The sequence below is a fragment of the Phodopus roborovskii genome, unplaced genomic scaffold (assembly GCF_943737965.1).
Source record: "Phodopus roborovskii unplaced genomic scaffold, PHOROB, whole genome shotgun sequence".
Taxonomy (NCBI): domain Eukaryota; kingdom Metazoa; phylum Chordata; class Mammalia; order Rodentia; family Cricetidae; genus Phodopus; species Phodopus roborovskii.
The window spans coordinates 14,951,667-14,966,940 of record NW_026125391.1 but is presented as its reverse complement, the minus strand read 5'-3'; the positions used below and the strand labels follow the sequence as shown (position 1 = coordinate 14,966,940).

The 15,274-nt window shown below is 38.0% G+C and overlaps 1 protein-coding gene across 2 annotated transcripts in view; it reads right to left on the bottom strand.

Moving 5' to 3' along the window:
* The window catches only part of Cog5 (component of oligomeric golgi complex 5), a 277,645-nt gene that overhangs the window by 78,761 nt on the left and 183,610 nt on the right, over nt 1–15,274 (bottom strand). For both annotated transcript variants that reach the window (XM_051175123.1, XM_051175122.1), the window contains exons 11-12: nt 14,764–14,845; nt 2,807–3,011 (exon numbers count right to left, since the gene is read on the bottom strand). In XM_051175123.1, coding sequence (XP_051031080.1) covers nt 2,807–3,011; nt 14,764–14,845 — 287 coding nt within the window. The remainder of the gene's footprint in view (nt 1–2,806; nt 3,012–14,763; nt 14,846–15,274) is intronic.

The following is a 15,274-nucleotide window of genomic DNA, read 5'->3' as shown; positions in this document are numbered from 1 at the left end:
GAACTCAGAACCTCTTGAAGAGCAGCCAGTACTTTTAAGCTCTAAGCCACCTCTCTAGCCACTGCCTACCTCAAACTACTTTTCAAAGTCCTATGCCATTTCAGATTTCCACCAGCAGCATATAATGGCTATGGTTTCTCTACATACTTGCCAATATGTTCTGCTACCTTTCTCTGATTATAAGAATCCCATTGGGCATGAAATAGGAGTAGTCTTTTAGGTTTGGCTTATTTGGCTTATTTGCCTTTTCTTACTTGATGTTTAGTCTCTTTTTATGTGTTTACAGGCCATCTATGTTCTTTGGAGTTATGTCAATTTTGATCTTTTGTCCAATTTTAATTAGATATGGAAATATTTATATAGTCTAGCTCTCAGATATATGTATAAATATTTTGTATTGGTAACCTTGATGCACTCAAGATTTTACTTTTGAGGCAGTCATATTTATCTATCTACATATATATCATATATGCATATATATACATAGATATATTCTTTCACTGTTTGCACTTTCAATATCATATATAAAATTTTTTTTACTCTCTCTCTTGTTTTTTTTCAACATGGTTTCTTTGTGTAACAGAACTGGTTGGTTGTGCTGGAACTCATTTTGTAGACCTGACCAGCCTTGAAGTCACAGAGATCCACCTGCCTCTGCTTTCCTAATACTTGGATTAAGCATATGCACCACCACTGCCTGGCTTTTTACCATATCTTAAATCATGAAGACATGTCCTAATGTTCTCCTGTAATTATATGTTCACACTATACATTAACATTTTTAAGGAATTATTTTGTACATGAGTTTTGTTTGCATACACACACACACACACACAGACAGAGAGAAATATATGTGCATGTATATGTATGTTCCATGTATATGGCTGGTACATACAGACTTCAGAAGAAGGAATCAGATACCCTGGTACTGGAGTTATGAATGGTTATGAGCCACCCCCATGTGTGTACTATGAACTGACCTTGGGTTCTCTGTGAGCAACAAGTGCTCACAGATGCTAAGCCACCTGTTTAGGTCTTTGATCCGATTTTAGTTCACTTTTGCATACTGTCAGAAAAAAGATGCAACTTCATTTTTTTGATTATGACTATTAATTATTTGAGCAGTATCTGTCAATGACTACTTTTTTGTATTAAATGGTCAGCACACTCCTTTTTAAAGTAAAATTAACAATGCACCTCTTTCTTGTTTATAGAGACAGGGTTTCTCTATGTACCTCTGGCTGTCCTAGAACTTGTTCTTACTCTGTAGACTAGGCTGACCTCAAACTCATAGAGATCTGCCTGTCTCTGACTATACCAAGTACTGGGATTAAAGGCGTGCACCACCACCGCCCAACAATGCACCTCTTTCCACACTTTAAATTCTAATCTGTCCTTGCGCCGGTACCAAACTGTTATGATTAGAATATGAGACTCATACACTGGGAGCCAACTGCCAGCAATGGGCTTTTGGAAGCTGCATAAAACTTTTGGGCTCTGACCTGACAAATGGATGAAATCCTTGATGGCTTCATCATATGGATGGATTGCCAGGGGAAAGGGTAGAAAGTGGGTGGTGGTGTCCTGGGGAAGGAGGAGGTCATTGGGAACAAGCCCTTGAGAGCTGCCCCTTCTCTCCTCTTTGCTCCCTGGCCACTATGAGGTGGTTCACTTCCCTCCAACATGCTTTCCTCCATGGTGTCTTCATTGCTACTGCCTTGCCCGGATCCTAAAAGCACTGGAGCCATCTATTCATAGACAGAAACTTGGAAACAAAGCCTATTGTGCTTTCTGTTGTCTCTTGACCATACAGACATCTTGACTAGCAAAAAGCACAAAGCACAAAGTCAGAGTTCTGCCTTTTGGAGATGCAGTATGACTTCCACCGGTCTCTGCTACTTCCAGTCCTTCCTGAGTGCATATGCATGGACAAAATTAAGCTAAGCCAGAAACTGATAGTGGATACACTATTTTATATCATCTCCTTGTTAATGTATTATTAAATGTCTGTAGGTTTGTCTCCTCTTGAGCTATGTTTTGGCTAATCTGTCTTTTATCATAAAACAGCTACTGAAGAGACAATCTGGTCTCAACCTACTAGTCCAGTCTAAGCTGGCTATGTACTTCATTAGTCAGTATGCACAGACATAACCAGCTATCTTAGAGAAAATGCTAAAAGAGAAACAAGCAGCTAACATTACCCAGAACTTACCCAGTGTTTTTTCTTACTAAGCAAGTGACAAGAATTCACTGCTACTTTAGTCAGTGTTGTGAAAATAAACAGGATTGTAGAACTGGAGGAAAGTTAATCACTTAATCCAGTGCTTACACAGAAATGTGAAATCCTTATCAGTTTTGGTGGAAAGCTGACAGGGTAGAATTCATAGACACAATATATTGGTTTCCAATGTAGTTCTTCAAGATGGTTAAATATGTGCTTTGTGGTGACTGAAGAGATTATCTGGGATAGATTTGACTGTACTTACACTGAATGAGGAACTAACCCAGTATAAGATTTATTTCCCTGGTAGTTTCAGCACACACCAAATCACCTCAAAGGCAAAGATTGCATTTGCTTATCACCCACCTCCTCATTACCTAGCATAGTGTTAAACCCATTCTGGCAGAAGATACAATGCTCATGCCAATTTAATGTTTGCAGTACAAGTTTTGCAAAATACAACAGTCACTGATTTCAAACACTGAGAAGCTTAGTACATTCTTGATTTCTAATTTATAAGGAAAAATAGAAAATAAAATTCCTAAAATGCCAATAACCTATTCATTTACTTTAAATGAAACATACTCATAATCTGGCCTTTTCAGTATGAACATGTCTTGAGTATCATCTTCCATGTTTGGGAGGTCAACAGAGAGGTCAGCAGCTCCACTTGCACTGAAATTCCCTTGGGTATTTTGACTGTAGTGATGAAGACGCTTCCATAAGTCATTATAAAGACGTAATAGTTTAGGGTATTCACCTTCAAATGCCTGTTTCAAAAACATAGAAGCTGCCAAGCAAAATGTGTATTAGATAAATCATAAGGCAATTAGAGGTAGTAAATCAATATTTACTCTGCACATAAATATGTAACAAACCAACACTAAAGAATAAACTAAAGATATGTTTCAATGACAACTTTGAAAATGATGCCAATAATTCATTACATTTGGTACAAAGACTATATACTCCGAAATGTTATCCCCATTAAAAACAGACAAAATTTGGCCAGGTGGTAGTGGTACATGCCTTTAATCACAGCAGTTGGGAGGCAGGGGCAGGTGGATCTCTGAGTTTGAGGCTAGCCTGGTCTACAGAGACAGTTCCAGGACAGCCAGAGCTCCACAGCAAAATCCTGTCTCAAAAAACCAGAAAGATTAAAAAAAAAAGAGAGAGAAACAAAATTCCCAATTTTAGTTGAATATACCCTTCCCTTGATCATCATCTCAGTACATGTGATTATTTTGATAAATATAGAATAATATAGGTAATATTACAAATACTAATAAATGATATGTTAATAACTAATAATAAATGTAGAAGTAGTTTTTATGTTAACTTGACACAAGGAAGGGTCATCTGGGAAGAAGAAATAGTAATTGAGAAAATGCTTCTATATGATAGGCCTGTAGGGCATTTTCTTGATTGAAGATTGATCTGGCAGTGCCTAGCCCATTGTGAGTAGAGCTACTCTTGGGCGAATAAGAAAGCAAGCCACACAACAGCAAGTCAGTAAGCAGTACTCCATGGCCTCTCTGTGCAATAGTCCCTGCCCCCAGCTTCCTGCCCTGGTACCTCTCAGTGGTAGACTGTTGCTACCTGGAAATATAAAATGAAGTAAAACCATTCCTTCCTTCCTAAGCAGTCTTTGGTCATGGTGTTTTTATCACAGGAATGGAAACCCTACTAAAACATTGTTGCATATCTGAGTATTAGAATTCACTTACAAACAGAAAAACAGGCTATTCATTCCTAGTTCCATAGGAGATTTGTTATTTAGATACCTGGTCACTAGCATTACAAAAACAAGCACTAACATAGAGATAGGACTCATAAATTAGCTTAGTTACTATTGCAATATAATTTAATCATGTTAAAGACACCATTATATACAATATGGGGTAAGAGGAGCAGGCAATAATCATTTTAGGAAAAAAAAAAAAGGGGGGGGGGGAACCTCTGACTAAAAGCCTGCCCCTGCTAGGGAGATAGCTCAATCAGTAAAATACTTATACTTCAAGGATGAGGACTTGGGTTTGAATCCCAAAACACAAGTAATTGAACATAAGTCCTCATGCTTACAAGGTAAGCATTTTACTGACTAAGCTATCTCCCTGTCCCTTCCACCCCACAAGTCTTTGATATTTTTTTCTTGAATACAATCAGTTTTTGGTTTCAGTGGCATTCTATTTTCTTCTTCATTGATATGTGGTATAATTATTTTCCCTTAAGTTTATTGTAAGTTTTGTTTTCTTTCCTTTCAATCTTAACAATAGCCACTGACGACTCCTTTTCAAATATGAATATTTATGTAAGTTGTGATACAATACTATAATTTCATTCAATTCAAAATATTTTCTAATTTCTCTATTGACTTCTTTTTTTTCTCTCCTTTTTAAAAAATCTTTAGCTTAGTTAGAAGCTGATTTTTCACTCCAAATATTTAAAAAAAATTTTCCAGTTACACAATTATCTCATATATTTCTGTCTTCAAATCTGAAATAAACTATTTCTTCATTGTTTCTCATAACAAACTCATTTTTAAATATAACAATTTTAAGTTTTAGAGGGGCTCAATAATATTTACTAAAAAAATTTTCTAGATGATTTTTCAGTGGCTAGAGGAATTAAATATAAAAGAATCAAACAATCTTAAAGAAAAAAATGAAAAATGAATCAGTTCACTTTGACCTCATCCATCTCTCATCTCTTATTTTCCTGCCCATGGAGCTGGAGAGATGGCTCTGCAGTTAATATACTTGCTGTTGTCTTTATTCTGCCATTCCCAAATCCCTATCCACTTTTCTGGTTTCTATGGTTACTTCAGGATTTATACTAAATCTAAAGTTTCAAAGCTAAGATTCACAAATAAAAGAAAATATGTGATGACTGTCTTCCTTGGTCTGAATTACTTCACTCTTCCCTGAGAAGCAGCTTTTACATTATCAAAAGTGCATGCTACAAAGGGAGAAAAATAGTCAGCAGTCCACCCAATCTGCCTAAAACTTATAAACTACCATGACTGTCCCAGCAAGGTATCTCCTGATGGGGGATGTCCTTCTGTATATATGATTCTCTTATTGGTTGATGAACAGAACACTGTTTCACCAATAGCCAGTACAGGCAGGAAGGTAGGTGGGGCTAGGAGACAAGAAAGCTTGAAGAGAGGCTCCGCTAAGAGGCGCCATGTAGCTGCGAAAGGAGCCAAGACCATGTGGAAATACATAGATGTATAGTACTGAGTTAATAACTAGGAGAGAGTTAGCCAGTAAGAAGCCCTAGTCTTATAATTAGTAGAAGTCTTCGTAGGTTTATTTGGGGCTAAAGCAGCTGTGGGAACAGGTGGGACAAGAAAAACTCCAGAAACAATCTCCAATGGTACAGAGTGGCTCTTTTATCTTGGAGCTAAACAACAGCTGCATAATTGGATTAAAGGCCCCGTCAATGGGAGGAAATTCATACCTAGTATTATAAACTTAGCCAACTACCTATAGCTTGAAAGGCCATAAACCTGGAGGAGAACCAACTTTTGCCATTTTCCTTAAACCAATATAATGTCTAACTGTATTCTAAATATTTATCTTTATACCTAAAGGTTAAGTGTAGCTCTCACCATCATCAAAGCAGCTTCTTTTCACAAGCAATGGAAACTATTACAGAGATTCGCAAGTGGTCAACATGCAAAAGATAAGTGACCATGAGGTACAAAGTCCCAGCTACTTTACCTATAATACAACCATACACCTAAGGCTCAGTGAAAACTGTGGAATAGGGGACTGGAGTTTCAGCGGCAGAAGACCTGGATGACTGCTGCTTGATAGTATCTTCTAGACACGGCAAGGAGATCTCAATAATGAGTTGTCTACAAAGACCTGCATCGACATGCGGACAAAGATGAAGTAAATTTCACAAGAGTCTATCTTAACATGAAGATCACAGGCAGCCAACGGCTACTGAGAGGAGAATCTGTTTTCTCAAGAAAGAAACTCACCAATACATTATTCAATCCCTAGTGGTCAGCCTTAAACAATATTAAGTAGAACAACACTGAACTTGGTAGGATTTGAGTGTGTACAACATATATACATATATATGTAACTAATGGTACTAGAAAAGAGCTGAGAGTTCTACATCTGGATTGGCATGCAACAGGAAGAGACTGTGAGCCTCTAGGCCTGGTTTGGGCTTTTGAGATGTTAAAGCCCTTCCCCATTAGTGATACATTTCCTCCATCAATGTCATACCTTCTCTAATAGTGCCACTCCCTATGAACCTATGGGTGCCATTTTAATTCAGATGTTGTTTGACCCCATCACTTCTCTCTCTCTCTCTCTCTCTCTCTCTCTCTCTCTCTCTCTCTCTCTCACACACACACACACACACACACCAACAAAACACAGCATTAAAAAAAAAGCCTATGGTAAAATGGTTTACTTATAAGAATAAAAGATACTTTAAATAAAAATGAAGTTGAGGTTATTCTTGCAGTGTCTGTGTGTGTGTGTGGTGTCACCTTAACTTTTAAGAACTATATTGTTTACATAAGGTCATTATGTATACAGGGCATCAAAGTAGAAGTGAAAAGAAATTGTCTCAGGGGATAATGGGAGACTAATCAGAGGCAGCTGGAGGAGGAAGAAGCAGGTAGGAGGGTATGAGGAATGTTATCAAAATACATTACTGTAGTAGGAACAAGAAAAACCCAGAGACAGATATTGGAGTTCAAGCTGAAGATCAGAAAAGCAAAGCAGCCAACCACTACAGAGTTCTTACCTCTACCAAGGCTGGGTGATCCTATCCTTGGCATGACTGCAGTCTAAATACACTGAGACCTTGAGCCCCTGTCTTATATTCCTCTCCAGTGCTGGGATTAAAGATGCGCACCACCACTGCCTGGCTATACCTAGATTTGCATTCTGGTCTTTAGGCAAGATTTATTAGATCAAAAAGAAAATATCACCACACCTTACATACTTATATAAATGTCCTGATGCAACATAGGACCATGTACAATGAACGCATACCAAACTCTAAACAAAACAAATGAAAAAGTGAAAAATGCATCATTTAGCTTCACTACCATTCTACTGTTTGTGATGTTGTTACGATAAGGTGTGATGTAGCCAGGCTGGCCATAAACTCCCACTCATCTTAATTACTCCTCTCAACTGCTCTAATATTAAAAAAAAAAAAGGCAAAATAAAAAGTACTCATAATTATACACTTTATTTATTTTAATTCTTGTAAGAATTGATTTTTTTTTTTTTGTTTTTTTAAGATAAGGTCTCATTATGTGGCCTGGCTGAACTGGAACTCACTGTGCAAACTAGGTTGGCCTCACAGAAACCCACCTGCCTCTGCCTCCTGAGTGCTTGGATTAAAAGTACACATCACTATGCCTGGCTATAATGATGATTAAGAGTCAAATATTGGAAGAACAGTGGTTAACTGCATCCTTATGCTGTTAACCGCTGTGCCATCTCTCTAACCATCACCCATTTGTAAACACTAAGTTTTCATGAAGGACACAGCATCTTCCCCATTCACTCCTCTTTGTCGATCTTCCAGTTAGTATTTACTGAATCCTTGCTGTAAGGATGCCACCTTTATGAAGAATACCCCTTGTCTTACAAGGCTATATTCAGGAGATGGTGAGAGTCAGTCATGGCAGGCAAATTATTAATATGTACTATGGAGGGTAATGAACCATATTTATTTATGATGAGATACTCTAGGAGAAGTCTCAAATGAAATTCTGTTTTTATTTCAAATAGTTCACAATGATAGTGCTCACTTTGTTTCTGCTGAAGCTTGAAAATATGGATCATAATTCAACAGGCTGCTGAATCAATATTATTACCTGGAAACTACAAGAGAAAAGAATAGCCAAAAAACTTAGAAACCATATTTTGGAAATATTCATGACCCATAGATAATTAATAGGACTTGCTATATAAATTAATTTATCTTTATGGTTATAGGGTTAGTTAGCCTTTTACTTTTTGAATAAAGTATATTTAAATTTATTATCTGTCAAATCCATGAATTGTACTTTCTAGCAGAATATTTTTGTTAAGCATGAACATGCATAATCAGAAAGAACATGTTCCTAACTAGGAAAACTTCCCCTTAGATACATTCTGCCAAAATATTACTTAGACAATCTGTTACATTGTCTGTAATCTTCAACTCTGCAGATGGTTGCATTCCTTAACACTGGCTGCCTGGAATTTGAAGTAGCACTACAACACACTACAGGGACTGTGCATGCTACAAAAATGGAAGACGCTTCACAAATAATTTACTTTGGAGTTCTCCCAAAGGAAGTTATTAAAGTAATGATGACATCAGAAGACATGGACTATAAACTGTGAAATACTAACAAGAATCTCTGTCTAAAATAATTATATTCCTCTTAGTACTTTCTTTGACTCACAAAGAGATGGCCCCAAGAGGTAAGTACCAAAAAACATAGACTGAATTTGGCAATTAAGAAGTAGGTCACTGGTTACCTTAATGGGGACAATTTCAATAGAGTGGTGGAAAACAGTCAGACCTATTAGTTTCACTTAGTTGGGAAATCAACAGAATGAAAATGAAGACAAAAGAAATCACTCTTATGGGAAATATAGATAAGAGCACAAAAGGAAAATAAACAGTAACTAAAGAGCACTCTTAGTTTAGTTTTGATTAGATTGGGAAATAAGTTTACATCCAATGAGAAGAAGTCAGGAGATTTTCAAGGCAGAAAGGAAAGTAACAATATGCTGCTAAGAGCTTTCTCATAACCAAATTGAGCAAGAGTACATGTACAGCAAGAAGAGGAGGAAACTCCATGTAAATGGAGGTCAAGGGGAAGAGTCAGGGCTCTACTTTGAAGAAAGGTGTTCACAATCTGAGTTTCTTAATGAGATACTGTTTTGCCTCCAGAGGGCTGATTATTCAACTCTCTCACTTTCTGTCTCTCTGTGTGTCTGTGTCTCTCAATCTGTGTGTGTGTTTGTCTTTCTCACTCTCCCTGTCTCTGTCTCTATGTCTCTCTCTCTCTCTCTCTGTGTTTCACTTTTCACTCTCTCTCTCTCTCACACAAAGACACCAATAGTATCATCATTGCTTCTGAAACTAGATTAGGTATGCTGTGAGGTGGCTCAATAGGAAAAGGTCCTTGTTGCCTAGCATGGAGATCTGTTTGGTGCCCAAGACTTGGCAAGAGAGAATTAGCTCCTACAAGGCATAATTTGGCCTTCACACATGTACGTTCACACCACACACACACACACACACACACACACACACACACACATACACACACACACGTAATAAAAATTAAGTAATAACAACAGTAATGGTGGTAACAAAACTAGATTAGGGACTTCGGCTTCAAAAGAGACACATTGATCCTCTTATATGAGATACAAAAATGGATGCTACTTATGGACCATAGTTTCTAAGACATTTCATATCACAGAACTAATGGCATGATTTTTGAGAGACAGAAAAGAGGCTCCCTGCTTATTTTTTGGAAGGAATTTCCAGGCCACAGAATGGGGAAGGAAAACAAACTGGCACATCAGATCATGGAAGAATGTACCAGAGAGGGGAAAGCTACAGAAACTCAAGAGACCTACAAAGGTTCACCCAGGGTATGAGGCAAAACTCTTACTAGCATTCGTGTTATGAAAGACCTAAAGGGATAAACAGCCACCCCAAACATTCTAGGGGAATGTCAAACAATGCTGGGAATAAATAATTCCTGTTCCAGAAATCCTGGCTGGGAGCCTCATACTGAACATTAGGTATGTAGAAAGGTGCTAGAAGTTCTGCCTCAGTAGCAGAAAACAATCAGTCCTCGATTAATCACTGCTCCAGTTTTGCAAAAACAAAACAAAAACAAAACAAAAAACTCTTTAAAAAAGGACACAAAAGGTTCAATCTTTATATCTGCAACAGACAACAGGAGTTTTTAAAGACAGTAAAGGCAACCAGAGCCAACCAAGGTGAAACTCAGAGTCTGATACACAAGAGAAACACACTTGTAAAAAAAAAAAAAAAAAAGTTGGAAAATATAATTCACAAAGAGAAGCCAAACAGCTGGGAGTAAGAACAACATAGCACTACCAAACAGGGCACTTCCAGTCAGCCCTGCTGCCTAGAGCACCATTGCTTATTATGGGGAAGGTGTGTTGAGGTAAGTTTACAATTTCCAATAGAAAAATGTGCGGAGCCAATCAATAATAATAAACAAAATTCTACAATGTTAAGTTTAGGACTTTTTTTCAAAGAATGAAAATATTGTATTTAAAAAGTTTATGATTTTTCTGTATGCTAAAGTTCTGGGAAGTAAACATTAAACTGAAAAAAAAGTATAGAGGATAAATTATGGCTCAGTGAGTCAAAGTACTGATGACCTGAGTTTAATCCCAGGAACCCACATAGAAGACAGGAGAAAATCAACTTCCCAGAGTTGTTCTTGGATCTCCGGATGTGTGCCATGGAATGCTTATAGCAGAACGTTTATGCATACAAAATAAAATGCAAAGTTTAAAAAAAAAATCAAAGAGATTGATCAAAGTAAAAGGAGCATGTCTCTAACAACCCTGTATTTTAAAAAGTGATAGAGTACATTTTTAATACTTGATGAAGATAGATTATAGCAGTCAAGATCAAAATTCAGACAGGGTTCATAGGGTTCATTTTCTCTTCCTGCCATGATGATGGCTATTGTCTTGCCAAAGTGACAAACTTTTATACCTCTCTCTCTCTCTCTCTCTCTCTCTCTGAAGTGACAAACTCTTATACCTCTCTCTCACTCCGTTTTTTCAAGGTGGGTTTCTCTGTGGCTTTACATCCTGTCCTGGAAATCACTCTGTAGACCAGGCTAGCCTCAAACTCACAAAGATCCAGCCTCTGCCTCCCAAGTTCTGGGACTAAAGGTGTGTGCCACAACCACCCAGCTATTGCTCCCCTTTTTAATTAATTAATTTTATATCTCAGCCAGTTTCCTCTTCTCCCAGCCCATCCCCCAGACTCTATTCTTACCCCAATTCACTCTCCTTCTATTTCTATATGCATGGGTAGGTCTCCCATGCATATCAACAAAACATGGCATATAAAATTGGAGTAAATCTAAGCATCTCCACATGTATTGTGGCTGGACAAGGCGAGCCAGGATGACAAGTAGGTTCCTAAAAGTCAGTGAAAGTGTCAGAGACAGTTTCCGTTCCACTGTTAGAAGTTTCACAAGAGGACCAAGCTACACAACTGCCATATATATGCAGAGGTCAGTACCATACAGGCTCCCTGGTTCTGTCTCCATGAGCCCCTATGAGCCCAGGTTAGTTGATTCTGTAAGTTTTCTTATGCTGTTCTTGACACCTCTGGCTCCCCCTCTTCTGCAGCATTCCCAAGCTCCACCTATTTGGCTGTAGGTGCATCTGTCTCCATTAGTTAGCCTCTCTGATGAAAACTGGTCTAGGAACCAATCCCAGCACATCCCATAGGCAGGACAGACTGTAGGTTGAAGTTTTTGTGGCTGGGTTAGTTTCCCATTCCCTCACTCCCTCATAAACATCTCTTTTTATGAGGATATAAATCCCATGAGATCAGAGCCCCACCCTATGACATCATTGAACTTAGTTTCTTCTATAACATCCCTGTAGTACTATTTCCTCCACAGTGGAGGAGTTGTGAAAACTTCACCTCATTAACTTCCACTGTGTATGGGGTTGGAGAAAAGGAATGAAGACTAGAAAGTTCTCAGCTCCCCTTTCTCATGTAGATTCCAATCACTTCTATAACAGTAAAATTGATTGGCACAAGATTTCTTGATGGTACAGCTGCCAAGAGTTCTCAAGGAGTAGCTATGAGTTGTTCATGTTTGTATAAGTAGCCTTAATCGTCTACAGTGAAAAGTCATTTCTTCATATTTCCCTAGAAAAAGTCACATAATAAGTTCTTTGTCCCAAGAGTTGTATCAGGGATCTGGGTTTCAATGTATTAATTGTGGGTGGGTGGGTGGGCATGGACGGATGGACATACACAAATACACACACACACACACACACACACACACACATTTTAGACCATAACACAGATATTTTCAATAATTCTTTGTTTCTTTTATCTCTCAGCTTTAAGACTTACTTCAATTGCATATATGTTAGACTTATAAGTCCTATGAGTGCAAAGAGTCAAACCATTCTTTGTTTTACTGTCCTGGGTCTTTATTTAGCCTTGTCGGAGTAGGTATGGTCTTGTTGGAGGAAGTGTGTCACTGTGGGGGCGGGCTTTGAGATCTTTTCTCAAGCTTCACTCAGTGTGACAGCCAGTCTACTTCATGTTGCCTTCTAGTCAAGATGTAGGCAGCACCACATTTGCCTGCACATTGCCATGCTTGTCACCATGATGATAATGAACTGAACTTCTGACACTGTAAGCCACCACTTCAATTAAACTTTATTTTTGTAAGAGTTGCTGTGGTTATGGTGTCTCTTCCCAGCAAAAACAAAAACAAAACAAACAAACAAACAAACAAAAAACCTAACTAAGAGAAAAACTCATGGAGACATAGATGAAAATCAACAATAGAGTTTTTTTTGGAGGTGGGGGGGGTGTTGAAACAGGATATCCTGTTCAAGTACAGGAACTTGAACTCTGTACATCAGGCTGGCTTTGAACTCACAGAGAACTGACTGTCTCTATCTCCCAAGTACTGGAATTAAAGGTGCATACCACTGCCACTTGGCAACAACAGAGATTTTTAACCTGTGTTTTCATGATGCTTTCTAAAACGCAATCACACTTTTCGACTTTTTGGTGTCTTTTCTGCTTAAAATACTAAGGCTATCAAAACCACCAGGAAGAATTGGGACAACTGTCACCCCATTTCCCTGTGGTGGGTGGGAAAGAGAATCATGTTTTTCTTTCAAAGTAGATTAACTGTGATGAAGGGTATCTGGGGAGCAAGGAAAATTTTTACATCTTAACTGTAATGATAAAAAAATGAATGTAAGTATTCCCTACCAGTCATAGATTTTTATGTTAAAATTGGAAATTTCTACTCTATACAAATTGTAGTTCAACAAAGCTCATCAAAACCAAATGCAGAAACCAAATGCAGAGAGACGAACAGGACTCTCAGAACATGACTGGGTTGATTAACAGCAGCCACACAGTCCTAAATGAAGTGGCTGTTTAACTAAGTCTAGCATAATTCATTAGAGACTGGGAGGAAGCAGGAAGCAATTAAGTAGACTGAGCTTCCCAATGGCTGAACAGCATTCACTACATAGTGGGCCATTTTAATAAAAGCTATGAATAAAAATTTAGTTACATACAAACAGTCCTGGATGTCTTGAAATTCACTTTTGTAGACCAGGATGGCCTCAAACTCAGAGATCTCACTGCTTCTGCCTTCCAGGTGCTGGATTACACCTCCTGGATTACACATAAACTCTAAAAGCCCTTTCAAAACCTTATATTATTTGGATAATTAAACACATACTCAGTGGATTCACATATTTCACTCTTTCTAGCTACTCTGCCATAGTTCAAAGCCATCCTGAGCACTATACTGAGGCCTTGTTTCAAAGTAATAAAAACAAGAAAACTTTTGTGAATCATACTTCTGCTTTAAATTAATTTTGTTATTATTGCATGTATATGGGGGGGGTACATGCCAAGTATGTGTGTCAGAGGACAACTCTGGAGTCAATTCCTGTTACCTTCTATTTTTTTTTTTTTTTTTTTTTTTAGCAACACACTTTTTATTTAGCTCAGCATATCGAAAACAGCACTTCATACAAAATCATGTAAGATTGTTCTACCTTTAAATAGATCCTATACTAAAACTTAGGTCACCAAACTAGAATGGCAAGTGCCTTTACCTGTAAAGCCATCTGATAACCTGAATGAATCAGATTCTAATGATCACCTTGTAATTTACAATGTAAATCTCTTTATTTATATAAAATCTTCATTATTATAGCTTTATTTAAAAATAATTCTAATGAATTAACTAAACATCAATTGCTTCTTGTTATCTACACAGGGAATACTCAGCTCAATTAAGAATGTTGTTCTAAGCTAGGTGGTGATGGTTCACACTTCTAATCCTAGTACTCAGAGAGGCAGGGACAGGAAGATTTCTATGAGTTCGAGGCCAGCCCAGTCTACAAAGTGAGCTCCAGGACAGCCCGGGATATACAACACAATGAAACCCATTTCAAAAATCAAAAAAGTCTAAGAGAAGCATCAGGGTTTTGTTTTTTAGTTAGTTAGTTTGTTTGGTTGGTTGGTTTCTCTGTCTAATAGTCCTGGCTGTCCTGGAACTTGCTGTGAAGACAGGGCTGGCTTCGAACTCACAGAGATCTGCCTGCCTCTGCCTCCTGAGTGCTGGGATTAAAGGTGTGCACCATTGCCACCCAGCCAGGAGTTTTAGAATAATAACAAAATTGTTTTATACAGCAATACAGCAAAATTTTGATATTAAGTTTTAACAGAAGTAAACATTTTAAATAAGTCTGAATGGATAGTAAACTTACAGTTTGTTGCTGCGTGAAAGTGAGAAGAAAGCGCCTGGGTAACTGCACTCCAAAATGTGTACAGAATTTCCGGCTGTCCATCCTATGAGCCAAACATACAGAACAAGAGAGCACTTGTTTATTTCAAGATGTGTGGCAAAGGCTATAGAGGTACTTACAGTTAAGAGCACTAGCTGCTCTTCCAGAGGAGCCATGAGGTTCCCAGCACCCATATCAGGTGGTTCTCAACTATAGGTATCTCCTACTCGACGGAAACACACAAATGGCATTCACTCACAGACACTTAGTCATATGCATAAATAATAACATAACCAAATAGAAAGAGAGAGAAGAGTCAAGCTTTGTTTTACATTCCAGTAATTAGTTGCTATCCTATTCTGCTCTGCTACTCATTAGCTCCACAGCCTTGGGCAAGGAGTGTGGACATTCTCAGCCCTCAAGTCCTCATCTAGAAGATAGGCTGGTAGCAAAACCACCAAACAGCATTACTATAAGGATTATATAAGCTAAT